Below are 13,363 nucleotides of genomic sequence, written 5' to 3' on the forward strand. Positions count from 1 at the left end.
GCTGCTGCTTGCTCTGGGATGGAGCAGCTGGGGCTGGAGGATTGACAGAGATGGTCACTTCTTTGTGTCTCTTCTCCTCAGATGACGCAGCTGATGAAAGCCGCCAGGAGTGGCACAAAGGACGGCTTGGAGAAGACAAAGATAGCTGTCATGCGGAAAGTGACCTTCTTGCACCGGAAAGAAGCCCCAGGTAACTGGCGCTGAGGAGGTCGGTGTCAGGTGCAAAATAACTGATTGTACGGAAAGAAAAATCACAAACTGAAAAAAACAGAAATCCTTGCATTTACTACTAATGATTGGGTGATGGCTATGTGATTTTTTTTCTGCCTCTAGCTTGTGCGTTTTGCCTCCTTTTTGCACTGCAAACTAAACTCTCTCGCTCTTTCTTGTGCTCTAGCATAGAATTGTTCAGAGCACCTAAGTGACTTAGGCTCTTAAGTGTCTAACGTTTGAAGATGGTGTGAAATCTTTACCCCTTGCCGAGTGCAAGGCAGTTGTATTAGGGATTCCAACAGTTCAAAGGGGTGGGGGGAAGTTTACACGTCAAACCTTTATATATCCTTTAAAAACTCCCTTTCCTATTTAGTTTTTCTAAACCTATCAAAGCCTTCATGACTCTCAAGCTGGAAATGCAAGCATAAGGCCATTCGTTAAAAGCACCTTTCATTAAGGGCCAGGTTTTCCAAAGAACCCTGCTCCCAATTAGGTGCTGAAAAGTAGTGGCCAGGTTTTCAAACGAACTCCGCTTGAGGGCTGTGCTCTTCTGAAAATCTTTGTCTCTTGACGGGAGCTGGTCGTCTGGCCCCAGTTCTGAGTGGGGAGCATTTGAAAAATCTGTCCCCGAGGTCTTTTGAAAAGCTGTCCCCTAATGGTCTGAATGTCTAAAGTGTTTATCTTCAGTAGGAGCGGTGGGCACTCGGCACGTTTTGGGAAAACAAAGCCAGATGCTTTTGGCCTAAAACTCGTTTTGGTTAGTCTCTCCTTTTTTTTTTTTTGTAAAGATAAAAATCACATTCCTGTTTTATTTTGTGCATTGCTTCTGCTGCTGCTACTAAGCCAGAAGAATGTGTTGGGGCAAAAACTTTTGCTGGAGTAAGTCGCGTAATGTACTTGGCTGGGTTGGCATTGCTGCCTACAGAGGATTTGGCCCCTCGTGACTAAATCTGGATCTTCCCCCTGTTATCACCCAGGTCTGTTGTAATCCTGGGTATTGTTGCTTCATTTCCATGGAAACGACTGTGCCAAACCATGTCCCTTCCGTTAGCTTTTTGGCAGCATGTGAAGGAGGAGAGAGAGTTTCGGTGGCAGGACCTTATCTCCAGTAATGGGAGGAAAATGCTGAACTGGGGAGGTGCTGACATTGTGGGGTGCCCCTTGAGGACACAGATAGAGTAACTAGCACTGCCTTAAGTCAGGAATATTTAGTAGGGCTGGTCAAAAAGTTTCCATCAAGGTGTTTTCCCTGTGGAAAATAAGGTGTTTGACTAAACAAATTTTCATGGAGAATGTCTAGTTTTTGTCCAATTGTGTGACATAAACTTTCAGTTTCTGTTGAAATGTTCCACGGGTTAGTGATGGAAGAAGCCCCGTTTTCTAATCCCCTTTAATACTTTGGTCCAACCCGTGGCAGGTTGGTCCCAATTGGCCTTCCTGGGCTGTGATCATGGGGAATGGGAAAGAAGTTGATCTTCATGAGTATTCTAGTCTTCCAAAGCAAACTGATCGATCGGTGAGCTGTCACCATTGCCCATAGGGATTGAGACTTTCAAAACCAACAGAGGGCACAGGCCACGCAACTCCTATGGAAATACATACCAGGATGGATTCCTGAAGCCATGGAATCAGAGGGTTAGAAGGAACCGCAAGGGTCATCTACTCTACCCCTTACCCGGATGCAGGATTTGTGTCTAAACCATCCAAGGCAGGAGGCTCTCCAGCCTCCTTTCAAACACCTCCAGTGAAGGCAACCTCCCTAGGCGTCTATTCCATTGTCCTATTCTTCTTACAGTTTGGAAGTCCCTGGCTTTGTAAATCTCAGCCAGGAGCTATAAAGAGGAGTCCCGGGGTACAAATGGCAAGAAGCTAGCTAATCCCTCTGCTTCAGCTGGGTGTGGCTTCATATTTGATTTTCCTTTAAGATGGCCCATGCTGGGTCAGCAGGCCGCTGGGGTCCATTCAGTGTGCATTTACGCAGGAGCTGTACAAACACGGATCAGATGTGCTCTCTGCTCCAGAGAGCTGAGGCCCAGATATTTAATGGAACTTTGCCACCCAAGTCCTGTTGATTTCAATGGGAGTTAGGTGCCTAAATAACTTTAAAAATCTAGGCCCCTAGGACAGCACAGACAAAATACAAGGCAACAACAGTTCCAGAGAAGGGAAGTGCATGGATTGCTGATGAAGGGTAAGCAAGGAGTCATTGTGCATAGTTCTCTGAAAACATCCACTCAATGTGGAGGGGCAGGCGAAAAAGCCAACAGAACGTTGGGAATCATTAAGAAAGGGAGAGAGAATAAGACAGAAAATATTTTGCCGCCATGGTACACCCACTTCTTGAATACTGCATGCAGCCGTGGTCGTCCCATCTCAAAAAAGAGGTATTGGAATTCGAAAAGGTACAGAAAAGAGCAACAAAAATGATTGGGGGTATGGAACAGCTTCCATATGAGGAGAGATGAATAAGACTGGGCCTTTTCAGCTTGGAAGAGAGATGGCTAAGGGGGGATAAGATAGAGGTCTATAAAATCGTGACTGGTGTGGAGAAAGTAAATAAGGAAGTAGTATTTACCCCTTCTCTTAACACAAGAACTAGGGGTCACCAAATGAAATTAAGAGGCAGCAGGTTTAAAACAAACCAAAGGAAGTATTTCTTCACACAACACACAGTCAACCTGTGGAACTCTTTGCCAGAGGATGTTGTAAAGACCAAGATTATAACAGGGTTAAAAAAGAACTAGATAAATTCATGGAGGACAGGTCCACTAATGGCTATTAGCCAGGATGGGCAGGGATTGTGTCCCTAGCCTCTGTTTGCCATAAACTGGGAATGGGCAACAGGGGATGGGTCAATTGATGATTCCCTGTTCTGTTCGTTCCCTCTGAAGCACCTGGCATTGGCCACTGTCAGAAGACAGGATACTGGGCTAGATGGACCTTTGGTCTGACCCAGAATGGCTGTTCTTATGTTGTTAAGGAATTTAGTCCAGCCAAACAGACTCTGCTAATGCTTCTTACCTTATATAGGGAATGGGGAACACAGGAGCAGGGCTGTGGAGATGGAAAAGGCGCGATATCCCCTGTGGGTTTCAGAGATCCCAGTGGAACTTCCAGAGCGAGGGAGAAGTCCAGTCTCTGCGCTCTGGACTCAGTTCAGCCCAATGAGACGTGCCTGGCATAACGAGCTTTATGAGAGCTGCTGAAGCATGAGAAAGAGGCAGACACGTTGGGTCTGTCAGAGCAGCGTGATCCACCCAGGGTATGGCCACCAGCGATATTTGGGGTTTGATCCCCGGGTTCCATTTGCTTTTCCATCTCCCAAAAGGAGTGATTGTATAATGGTTAGAGCAGAGGCTGGGAGTCAGGAATCCTGAGTTCTCGTCCCAGACTTGCTGTGTGACCTTGAGGCAAGTCACGTCCCAGCTTGCTGCCTCAGTTTCCCCATCTGTAAAGTGGGAATAATGCCGAACACACAGGTGTTGAGGGTTTAATTGCTTTGAGATCCACAGCCAGAGGGTGCTATAAATAGTGCAGAGGGGTCCGGTTATTAGCTGGGCCCTCTGTAGCTGCAAGGAGAGTGTTACTGTGTCCAAGCACAGGCCATGCTGTAACTAGAGCACGTCACACGTCCTTAAGGTCTTGGAGAGGGTGATTTAAAGAGCAGGGAGAGGCTGGGGGGAGTAAAGGAAAAGGAGTCTGAGCAGCACGTAGGGTTGTTACCCGATGGGTCGGGACTCAAGTGAATAGCTGCCTCCTGTCCAAGGGAAGAGACGCCCTAGGACACCAATCTAGTTCAGGAAGAACCTGGCTGTCTTCCGCCGTCCTATGCCCTTTCCCCACCCCTCCTCCCATGCAGGTCTCCGCAGGCTGATACTGCCTCTGAAGCAAGGGGCTGGGACTCTGCTTCGGAGCCCAGCTGCCTGACCCAGAGGATGAGGTGCTTCCTGAGAGCAGCATCTGAGCAGAGATGGGCTTGATCCGAACTTGAGTGGCATGAAGATCCGGATCGGTCCCCCTGCCCATCCCTAGCGGTGATTGCGACTCTGCGTGGCCGGGGCCGGAGCAGAGCGACAGCGAGCTGAGCTGCCCTTCCAAAATTAGAGAAGGAAAAAGGTCACCCGGGAGTTGTGAGCCAAGCAGCTGCTGTATTCCTCCAGCCCTCTGATCCCCCTCATTACTAGGCACCTCCCCGCCCCGTCTCCAGCTGCACAAGCCCGGAGTGTCCCCGGCAGTCGCCCTTCCTCCTGGGGCTATTTATATCCATAAACCCAGAATGGGTGGTGGGGAAGAGGAAGCTGACAGGCAGTGCTGGCAGGAGAATGCAACGGGCAGAATGTGGAGGAAACGGTGCTCCATTGAAAACAATTATATTCCCTCCTCCTCCTCCTCCTCTTCGGTCTCTGCCTCAGGTAAGGGAAGGGTTGTCTCTCTGGGCTTCCCCTTCTCAGGTAGGTTCGGTTCCTGCCAGCTCTGCTCCCCAAACTTGCTCACTCCTTCCTGCTTCTCTCTGCATGGGGTTTGTTGTTCCCCCCCTTACACCCTTTGCTTGGGTTTGATTTCTGAAGAAGCCATGAGGAACAATGGAAAAAAACCCCAGTGGTCTGCTGCTGGGATCATTCGGTTCAGCCCCTTAGCAGGGTCCTGAGATGGGAGGCTGGTTGGAGCTTTGCAGTATTAAATGGGTTTAAACGCCGAAGTGAGTTTGATTTCCATGCTAATGGCGTTAGCTCAGCAGAATGGGTGCTTGGCTGATCATGTCGTTCAGGGGCAGACGGGACACTCAGCTCGCTGGGGATAGAGCCAGGGCTTAGCTATAACAAACCCAAAGGGAATTCGTTCCAGGCTGAGGTCTCCAGTCCCTACCTCCCAAATTCCTTGGGCTGATTAATGCAGCCCAATGGTGTCTAGTGTCAGCGTTCAGGGTCTCCTGTAAGTCCTGGCTTGGACTAAGCAATTGTGCAACATACGGCTGCACAGAGAGGAACCCTCAGCTCCTTGAACCAACGGTGGCAATGAACTGAGCCCCGGCCACCTGGGCAGACAGTTTACTCTTCAGTCCCAGGGCCATGCTCGAGCTATCAGTTCTGCTGACCGGTGGGTGGGAGCGGTGCGGGGTGCATCTCTGCCCAGGGGAATGTCTAAGACATAGGACGAGACCGGCGTATTCAAGTTTCTAGGTTCATTCTCGATGCCAAGAGAGAGAAAAAGCCAATGCATGAACCACCAGGTTACCAGCCCCCTACGTGGCAAGGGTGTGTGTGGTGGGATGAGCGTAGGCTGGACGAATGCTCTGGATGCTCTGAGCGCCAGTGCTGTCTGCAGCCTGGGAGAGGCTGTGGTGCCCGCCCCAAAGCGCTTGTGACCTGAATGGTAGGCGCCCGCAGCCCTCCAGAATGCAGGGGGCAGGATGCTCTGCGGACATGCGTGCTCTTCCCCTGCTGTAGGCACACACTGGCCCATGCAAAGTACTAGCCCTTGGCCCCTCTGCTGGGGCTACGCTCTGCTGGGCCCGCCGCTCAGGTGTTCATTGCTTGTGTGTTTTGTCTTCCAGGTGACTCTGAGGAGGAAGACATGGGGTTCCTGGAGGTCACGGTCCCGGACATGAAACACCCGTCTCCAGAGCTCGGCCCCATGCCGGATGGATTAAGCCCTCAGCAGGTCTGTGGTAGGGTGAAGGCACTGAGTATGTGGGACTTGACCTCCCCTGGCTGACTGCCCTTCTAGGATGGTGGTTACCTAGAGAGCTGTCCCCTAGATCCAGCGATGGTCTGCCAGTGGAAGCCTCTTTGCAAAGTTGCTTTTATTTCAGAGGGTCCGAATGGGGCCTGTTTTATGCTGTTTTTCTTTTTTCGAATCTTTGATTGAAGCCTTTATCAAAAATGTCATTTAAATGGTTAAATATTGAGGGGGGTGGGGTAATTCTTGGCCAACGAGCATCTTTTTCCTGAAAACAAAAGATTTCGACTGTCCCATTTTTATGGGAAAAATTAGATTGCCTAAAAAAGGTCACTTTCGGACAAAACGTTGGGAAAATTTCAGCTCGCTCTATTAGATGTACTGTTCGGAACCCAGAGATGGATTCCCTACCAGGTTTCAGCAAAAGCTGATGCTCCTTGACATTAACAAATATCTGTCTAGCTCTGTAGGGTTTAAACAATCCCCAGAGGCTTGCCGTGTGCGAGGTTCCCCTGCTGGCCACAAATCTGTGGTCACAAGTGGGGTTGAACCACCCAGTGGCTTAACTTGTGAAGCATCCCACTGTGTGTGAGGCTTATCTGAAATTACCTGATCTTCTGGCAAGAGCCCCAGCCAGCATTGCTTCTTCCTTTGCTTCCTGTTATCAGCTGTAGCTTTCTCCAAGGGTTGGCGGGATCTTCTGGGGAGGAGAGGAGGGCTGTTTATCTCCACTTGGTCCTCTCCAGCACAGCAGAACCTGGCTGCTGGCCCAACCTCTATACTTGGCTACCTGACGCCATGATTTGTGGCACACTGGAGATAGTGGGAAGTCCCAGGAAAGAGTCTAAAATCTTGGTGCATGTGAAATTCTCACGGCCTGCATGGGGCACTCTGGAGGGTGCCTGGAGGTTGGAAGCACCAGAACATCACTAAATCTTAGAGCATTGAGTGCTGTAAGCCCCGGGGCGGGATACTGGGCTCTGCTGTGCTTAGGGGCTGGAGGAACAAGTTTTCATCTAACGAGAAGCCCAAGAGGATCAACGGCTGTAGACACACGAGTATGTGTGGAGCCTTTACCCGACTTCTTCAAACTTTCCAATAGGCTGGAGTTCAGCTGGCCTCATTCCCCCTCCTCCCTATTTGGGACCGGTGTGTTTTTTGTAGCTGTATGTTAAGTAACTAAATTACCTCCCCACCCCTGTCCAATCTGCCCACAAAGGAAGAGTCAGCAAAATAGCTCCACATCGCTCTGGTGGGTCCTAGCACCCGGCAGCATTGTGAGTGAGCAAAATAGCTCTGCTTCTGTGAGTGGCTCTATGGCCCGACACCTTGTCACGTTTTCTCTTTCCTCCCACCAGTATCTGGAAGGGGGGGAGCACAAGGAAGATGTGAAGTGATGTGATGCTAAGTGTGTGTGTGTGCGTGCGCCCACGTGCTGATGGAGGGGGCTCTGCACCCGTTTCTGACTGTAACCCTGGTGTGGGTGTTGCAGGTGGTGCGGCGTCACATCCTGGGCTCCATCGTGCAGAGTGAGAGGAGCTACGTGGACTCGTTAAAGCGGATTCTCCAGGTGATGCCAATCCTAAGACCACCTGAGTCACCCACCCTAGCACAGACAGACTACAGACTTCCATGACTGGGAGGGGCGGGGAGGATGGGATAGACGGGAACGAACCCCCATCCCATTTAGAAATCGAATAGGGAAGGACATGGTGGCGGGGGACCTCAGTGAGACTGGTTTCTAGGTAAGATGGTGGAGTAGCAATGGCAGTCTCTGGACTGGACTACCTGCCAGGGGGAGCGGAGCCTTGACTCTACAGTGCTGTGGGACTTGCTGCTGTGTTGGGCTGTAGAACTGAAGCTTTTGTTAAAAAAGAGAACTAAGTTCCCACCACTTCTGGTTGCAAAGAGAGCCTGTAAAGAGTGTACCCTGAGTGTACCAGATGCAGGGACGTCGGCCTGAGTCTTCAGACAGCCTTAAACAATAGTGCTGAGGGGTGTGAACTGCCCCCAGGTGGGTTGTTAACTCTGAAGCCTAATGACAACAATTTAAATGGCTATGTTAAACTGTTTCACTGCTGATCATTTAGCGGAAGCATCCAGCAAATGTGCTAATCCTGCAGTCCTAAACTAGGCTCCAGGCTCTCCCCTCCGGCCTCAGAGCCCCACGGCTGACATGACTTCAACGCACGATCTCCGCAGCTCACTGACAATTCAGGGGCACCCTGAAATTAATCACACAACAGATTAGACAATGCAGGGAATGTGCCTTGGACAGTTTGATTCACACCCTCCCCCGCGCCCAGGGAACTCTGTGGTGCTTTTCGTTTAAAAAACTGATCCAAAGTTCCCACAAAGCGCTGCTGAGTTTAGGTCAAGGCAGCCATGGAGCATGGAGGGCTTTGGCCAAGAGGCACGAACTCGTTAACGTTCGCAAAGCACAGGGTGGGCTGTGAACTGCAGGGGCCATGGGAACTGGGGAACAATGTGGGAAAACTGCCGGAGTGAGCAGGGGGAGGAGAGAGTGTTTTAAAAATCATCAAACCGGTTCAGTGACTCTGGTAGCGCTGCAGGGAGCAGGGTCCCCTGGTGCGAGGTGCCGGACGTACTTGGGGTGAGAGATAGTCCTGCTCGGAAGAGCTTAGGGGCTAATAGACAAGCCATCAAAGAGTGTGAGAGGGAGCAGCAAAATCCCGTTTTGCAGCTGGGGAGCTGAGACGTGACAGTTAAGGCTGGGAAGTTCACAGGGGGACACCCAACTCATTTTGGCTCCACTGATGGGCCCTGAGTGACCGATTTGGGGTGGCGAGGGCAGGAGGAGGGTGGGAAAGTCTGTTTAAACCCCCTCCTGTGGCTTACAGGATTACAGACACCCCCTGATGGAGATGGAGCCCAAGGCCCTCAGCGCCAGGAAGTGCCAGGTGGTTTTCTTCCGTCTCAAGGAGATCTTGCACTGCCATTCCATGTTCCAGATCGCCTTGTTCTCCCGCGTGGCTGAGTGGGACACTACGGAGAAAATCGGGGACCTCTTCGTGGCCTCAGTAAGAGACGCCCTTCTGGAGCGAGGTTAAGAGGTGGTGTGGTTCCCTCCCTCCTCTTCCCACCCCCAGGATGCCAAAGCCTCCTCCAGGCAGTGACGTAGGATATAAAATGCATGCGCGTCCTCTGTCAACACCCTTCTATCTGGACCTCCCAGCATCCCCGATTCCATCCCAGGCCCCCACTCCCCTCTATGGAGCTGCCACACCCACTGCTTCCAGCTCTGGGAACCTGGTGTGTTCTGGGTTATTGCAGTCGGCACAGTGTGGATGAGACCATGGCAGCGCGAAGGCCAGTGGAAGGTTTTAAGAACAGCAGCCATGAGCTGACCAAGGATGGGGAAGCCTGGGAGAGCACAGTTTGATTTTGCTGGTTAGCTTGATCAAATGGGGCCAGCCCACCCTGCCCACAGGAAATGCTTGGCGTCTTCAGGCAGGTTGCTAGCTTCGCTATACTAGGCCCACCTGGGCCAATGTACCGTGTATAGAACTGCATTGTGTGCCCCGGTTACTGCAGAGTAGCGAGTTAGATGGCTGCTGCACCGCGGCCAATGCAGTGGTTCTTCTGTCCTCCACAGTAGCCCACGCAGCGTGGGGGGCTCACCTTGTTTACGGGGGGGCTGGAATGTGGGTGAAGGCGTCCAATTCCCATGACTCTGGCTCCTTGGAGCAGCTGCCAGAGATGCGTTAAGTTCAGTTTATCTGGTCGTATGAATTTCGGCGTCTCCGATGGCGCAATCCCCGGCCCTCGCTCAGAACCCTGCAGACTTTTTAAGTGTTGACGTTGGGTACAAGCCCAGATCTTGGTGGAGAACTTGAAACTGCAGTCTTCTGGCCTAGACGCGAGTGTTATCCGCTGACCCCCATGCATTCGTCTGTTGCAAGGAAGTGGGAACGCCTCTGTACCACTATCCCATCTGCGGTGTGTGGCAGTCCCAGCGCCCCTCTTATTCTGTTTGATGGTGGTAACCTCCTTGCAGGTTGCAAGGAAAGCTCTGGGTTTCAGGATGGACTTTCTGAATGCAGATGCCCCAGGAGGGGGGCGGGGAGGGGGAGGAGACAGGTTTCCAAGCTGTGAGCCTCTGGCAGTTTGCAGCGAGCTGGCTAAATCATGTGGGGCTGGCTTCTCCTCGGCTCTAGGTGCTAAGTAAAGAGACGCTGCATCTGACTCTCCCCTCTCTTCTGTCTGGTTATTTGTGCATGCGCCAAGTTTTCCAAGTCGATGGTGCTGGATGTGTACAGCGATTACGTGAATAACTTCACCAATGCCATGTCTGTGATCAAGAAGGCCTGTCTCACCAAGCCCGTGTTCTTGGAGTTCCTCAAGGTCAGTGGAAGCGTCCGGAAAGGATGCGCCTGTCACCATCTGGCAGTTGGCCTGCATGGGGCTCTGCTTGCAACAGGGGTATCATAAGGGTTGATGTTTCCCAGGAACAAGCAGAGGATGTGGATGGAGAGAAGATGCGTTTCAAACTACTCGGTGAATCACTTAGCAAAGGTCACTTGTACCCAGGACTTTCCACCTGGCCGGTGGCTTCCCAGAGCAGTAAAGGATTGTCCCGCTCTGTGTCACATCTGCACTGTCTGATGCCTCCCTATACGCAGGGTTGGGATTCCAGAACCGTGTGGGGGTCTTCACCTGCACAGTATCCATTCTGCTTGTACCGGTGGCTGCTCTTCTCTGATGCGGCTGTGGTTGCACTAATAATGCTGGCTTGTAGCCCCTATCAGCTGGCCCCGTACCTTACCCTTGCAGAATACCCAGGTCATCCTTCCTCACTGGGCTTGGATTCCCAGCCCAGAATGAAGCTGGGGGCACCGTCAGTTGAGTGCCACCCTCCTGAGCTCTAAGTTCAGGACTGATGCCAACATGGTGCACAGTCACTGACCGTTCCTTCAAACCCTACCATATTGGTACCCTACCCATCTCTTAACGCTGGCATCCTGCCCTTGCCAGGCCTGTACCACAGAGACCATTATCTATTTTTAAGGTCAGGCTTGACAAAGCCCTGGCTGGGATGATTTAGTTGGGGGTTGGTCCTGCTTTGAGCAGGGGGTTGGCCTAGATGACCTCCTGAGGTCCCTTCCAACCCTGAGATTCTATGATCTGCTAATGCTGCATTTGAGTGAAGTCAGGCGGAGAGTTGCTAGCCAGAGCAGCAGTCTTGCTGCCAATGCAAATCACTGCAGGAACCCAGGGTCCTGAGTGAAGCCGGGCTCAGAGCAGTGACAGGGGGAGGGTGGGTTAGTTATTCCGGCTCTGTAGCATCTCTCGTTGATCTAACCTCAGACAAGAGGGTGCGGTGGGCGAGTGAGGGAAGCATGAAAATGGAATGAGGGAGGGCCGGAGTGGAGGAGTAAAAAGCGAAGAATCCCACCCAGATCCGTGGCATGGGGTGGATGGGTGAGGGGAGAGAGAACTAACAGTGAGGGGGTTTCTGCTCTGAGAGATCCTGGTTGAAGTGCAGGTGGTAGAGGGTTGTTCTTGTCTCGACAGAAGCGGCAGATGGCAAGCCCTGACCGGGTCACGCTCTACGGGCTGATGGTGAAGCCCATCCAAAGATTCCCTCAGTTCATTCTGTTGCTGCAGGTATCTTAAACCGGAGTCTGCTCTCTTACTGGGGGGTGGGGGGTAATGGGACGATAGGATGGGTCCGCTGGGCAGGGAAGTGGGCTGGATCTCAGGGCTGGCAGGATGGAGACAGTCAGCCTGGTGTCTGTGAATCAGCCCCTCAGCTGGGGTAATTCCACAGGAGTCAGCGAAGTGATGTTGGTTTACATCTGCTGAGTCCCTTGACCTGCTAGAAATTCGATCTGAAACCCACTCCCAGGGTCAGGAGTGGCGGAAGCTCTGTAAACATGGGGGGGCCACTGGCTCCCAAACCATAGTCCCATCCCCTGTGCTGCCTCTTCCCCTCGAGGCCCCGCCCCCTGCTTGCTCCTCTCCGCCCCCGAGGCCCTGTCTCTCACCCTTATTTCCTTTAAAAAATGATGGGGCCTTACCTCCCTTGTTCCGGCACCCCTGCCCAGGGTTTAGCCTAGGCTGGCCAGCTCCCATTGTCTGGATGTGTACAGAAGAGCTCTGTGATGGGTTCCCCCCGGAGTGCCACTTACAACTGAGGTACCACCGAGCTCGCCTGACCCACTAGCCTGGGCTCCCTTTCACACTGTGGTGCTGTGACAAGTTGCCAAGCTCTCCAAGCTTGCTCTTTCACCAGCATTCACACAGGTAGGGACACACCCAGCTGTTGCTTCACACAGATGCTGAGATGGGAAGGCTCAGCTAAGGCACTTCCCAGTGGCTAAGGCACATACCCCACTCTGGAGTGTAAACCCAAAATTATACTGTCTTGCGCTGCACAGGAAACTGTACAGTGTAAGCTCATGAAATTCGCCCCCTCCCTCAATGTGGAGGAAGATATGCAACAGCTTTCTGCCCCAAGTATGATTTCCACACTCGTTTAGACAAAACAAAAACAAGTTTATTAACTACAAAACTGCAGACTGATCTTAACATACTAGATGGGTAGGATATGAATTAGCAAATTCTCACCCTGAGTGATAAACAGGCTGGCAGATTCTTAAATCATAAGCTGCCTTGGCTTTCCCAGGTTTTCATACACAGGCTAAAAATCCCTCTAGCCTGGGACCATCACTTTCCCCAGTTCAGTCTTTGTTCCTCAGGTGTTTCCAGGTGTGGTGTTGTGGGGAAAGTGAGGTACCATCATGATGTCATTTCCCCCTTTTGTATCTTCTTCCCACTTGCTGGAAAGCTCTTTTGCTATGACCTGGGTCAAACAGTTCCCTTTGTGCAGTGCTACCTCTGAGAGGTTTCTCTTGTCCACAGTTCTGGGGTAATCTTGTGCTTGTGTGAATTTCCTCAGTAAGGCATTCACATTGTTTGGCCTTTTTACTGTTGTACCAGAAAGGCTGCTTGTGGGTTATTTTTCAACCTCACCACGTGTTTCAGTAACACACACAGCCAAACTTTGTAACTTCACATACGACGATCGCACGTACCATCCAGCAAGATATGACTGTCTAGCAGATCAAGACTCTGAGAATGATACCACAGAAGGCATACTTTGTACAAAACATATCCTAATGACACGACAGTGGTAAATATTGGGGTGCCAGGGTGTCACAAGCTCCCACTCAGCAGAGGGTCTGCCATCGGGGCCCCTGAGTTCAGCACGGTGGGAGAACGAAACAAAATCAACACCTCTTCCTCCCACTTCTCTGTGCCTGGGAAACCTCCAGGCAAGGGACCTGGGCAGGGCAGCTGAGCATCCCGGGGCTGCACACTGTCGCCTTGGGGGAATAGTCTGTGGTGCATTGATCACCCTGGCGGCTGCAGAAAGTGTCCCTATGTGTGCGCACATGCACGTTTGGCTTGGGTGGCTGCTGCTCCCCAAGTCTCTGCGCAGACCAGG

At 51.7% G+C, this 13,363-nt stretch overlaps 1 protein-coding gene across 9 annotated transcripts in view; it reads left to right on the plus strand.

Annotated features, from left to right (window-relative positions):
• The window catches only part of ARHGEF10L (Rho guanine nucleotide exchange factor 10 like), a 186,700-nt gene that overhangs the window by 102,167 nt on the left and 71,170 nt on the right, over window positions 1-13,363 (plus strand). For 7 of the 9 annotated variants that reach the window (XM_043531746.1, XM_043531742.1, XM_037881154.2 and 4 more), the window contains 6 exons: window positions 82-190; window positions 5,768-5,874; window positions 7,385-7,462; window positions 8,754-8,933; window positions 10,141-10,257; window positions 11,428-11,520. In XM_043531746.1, the coding sequence (XP_043387681.1) occupies window positions 82-190; window positions 5,768-5,874; window positions 7,385-7,462; window positions 8,754-8,933; window positions 10,141-10,257; window positions 11,428-11,520 (684 nt within the window). Of the gene's footprint in view, window positions 1-81; window positions 191-3,161; window positions 4,626-5,767; window positions 5,875-7,384; window positions 7,463-8,753; window positions 8,934-10,140; window positions 10,258-11,427; window positions 11,521-13,363 lie in introns of those variants that run through there. The other 2 variants (XM_037881156.2, XM_037881157.2) reach the window with 2 other exon arrangements.

This window comes from Chelonia mydas, chromosome 18, assembly GCF_015237465.2.
Source record: "Chelonia mydas isolate rCheMyd1 chromosome 18, rCheMyd1.pri.v2, whole genome shotgun sequence".
Classification (NCBI taxonomy): domain Eukaryota; kingdom Metazoa; phylum Chordata; order Testudines; family Cheloniidae; genus Chelonia; species Chelonia mydas.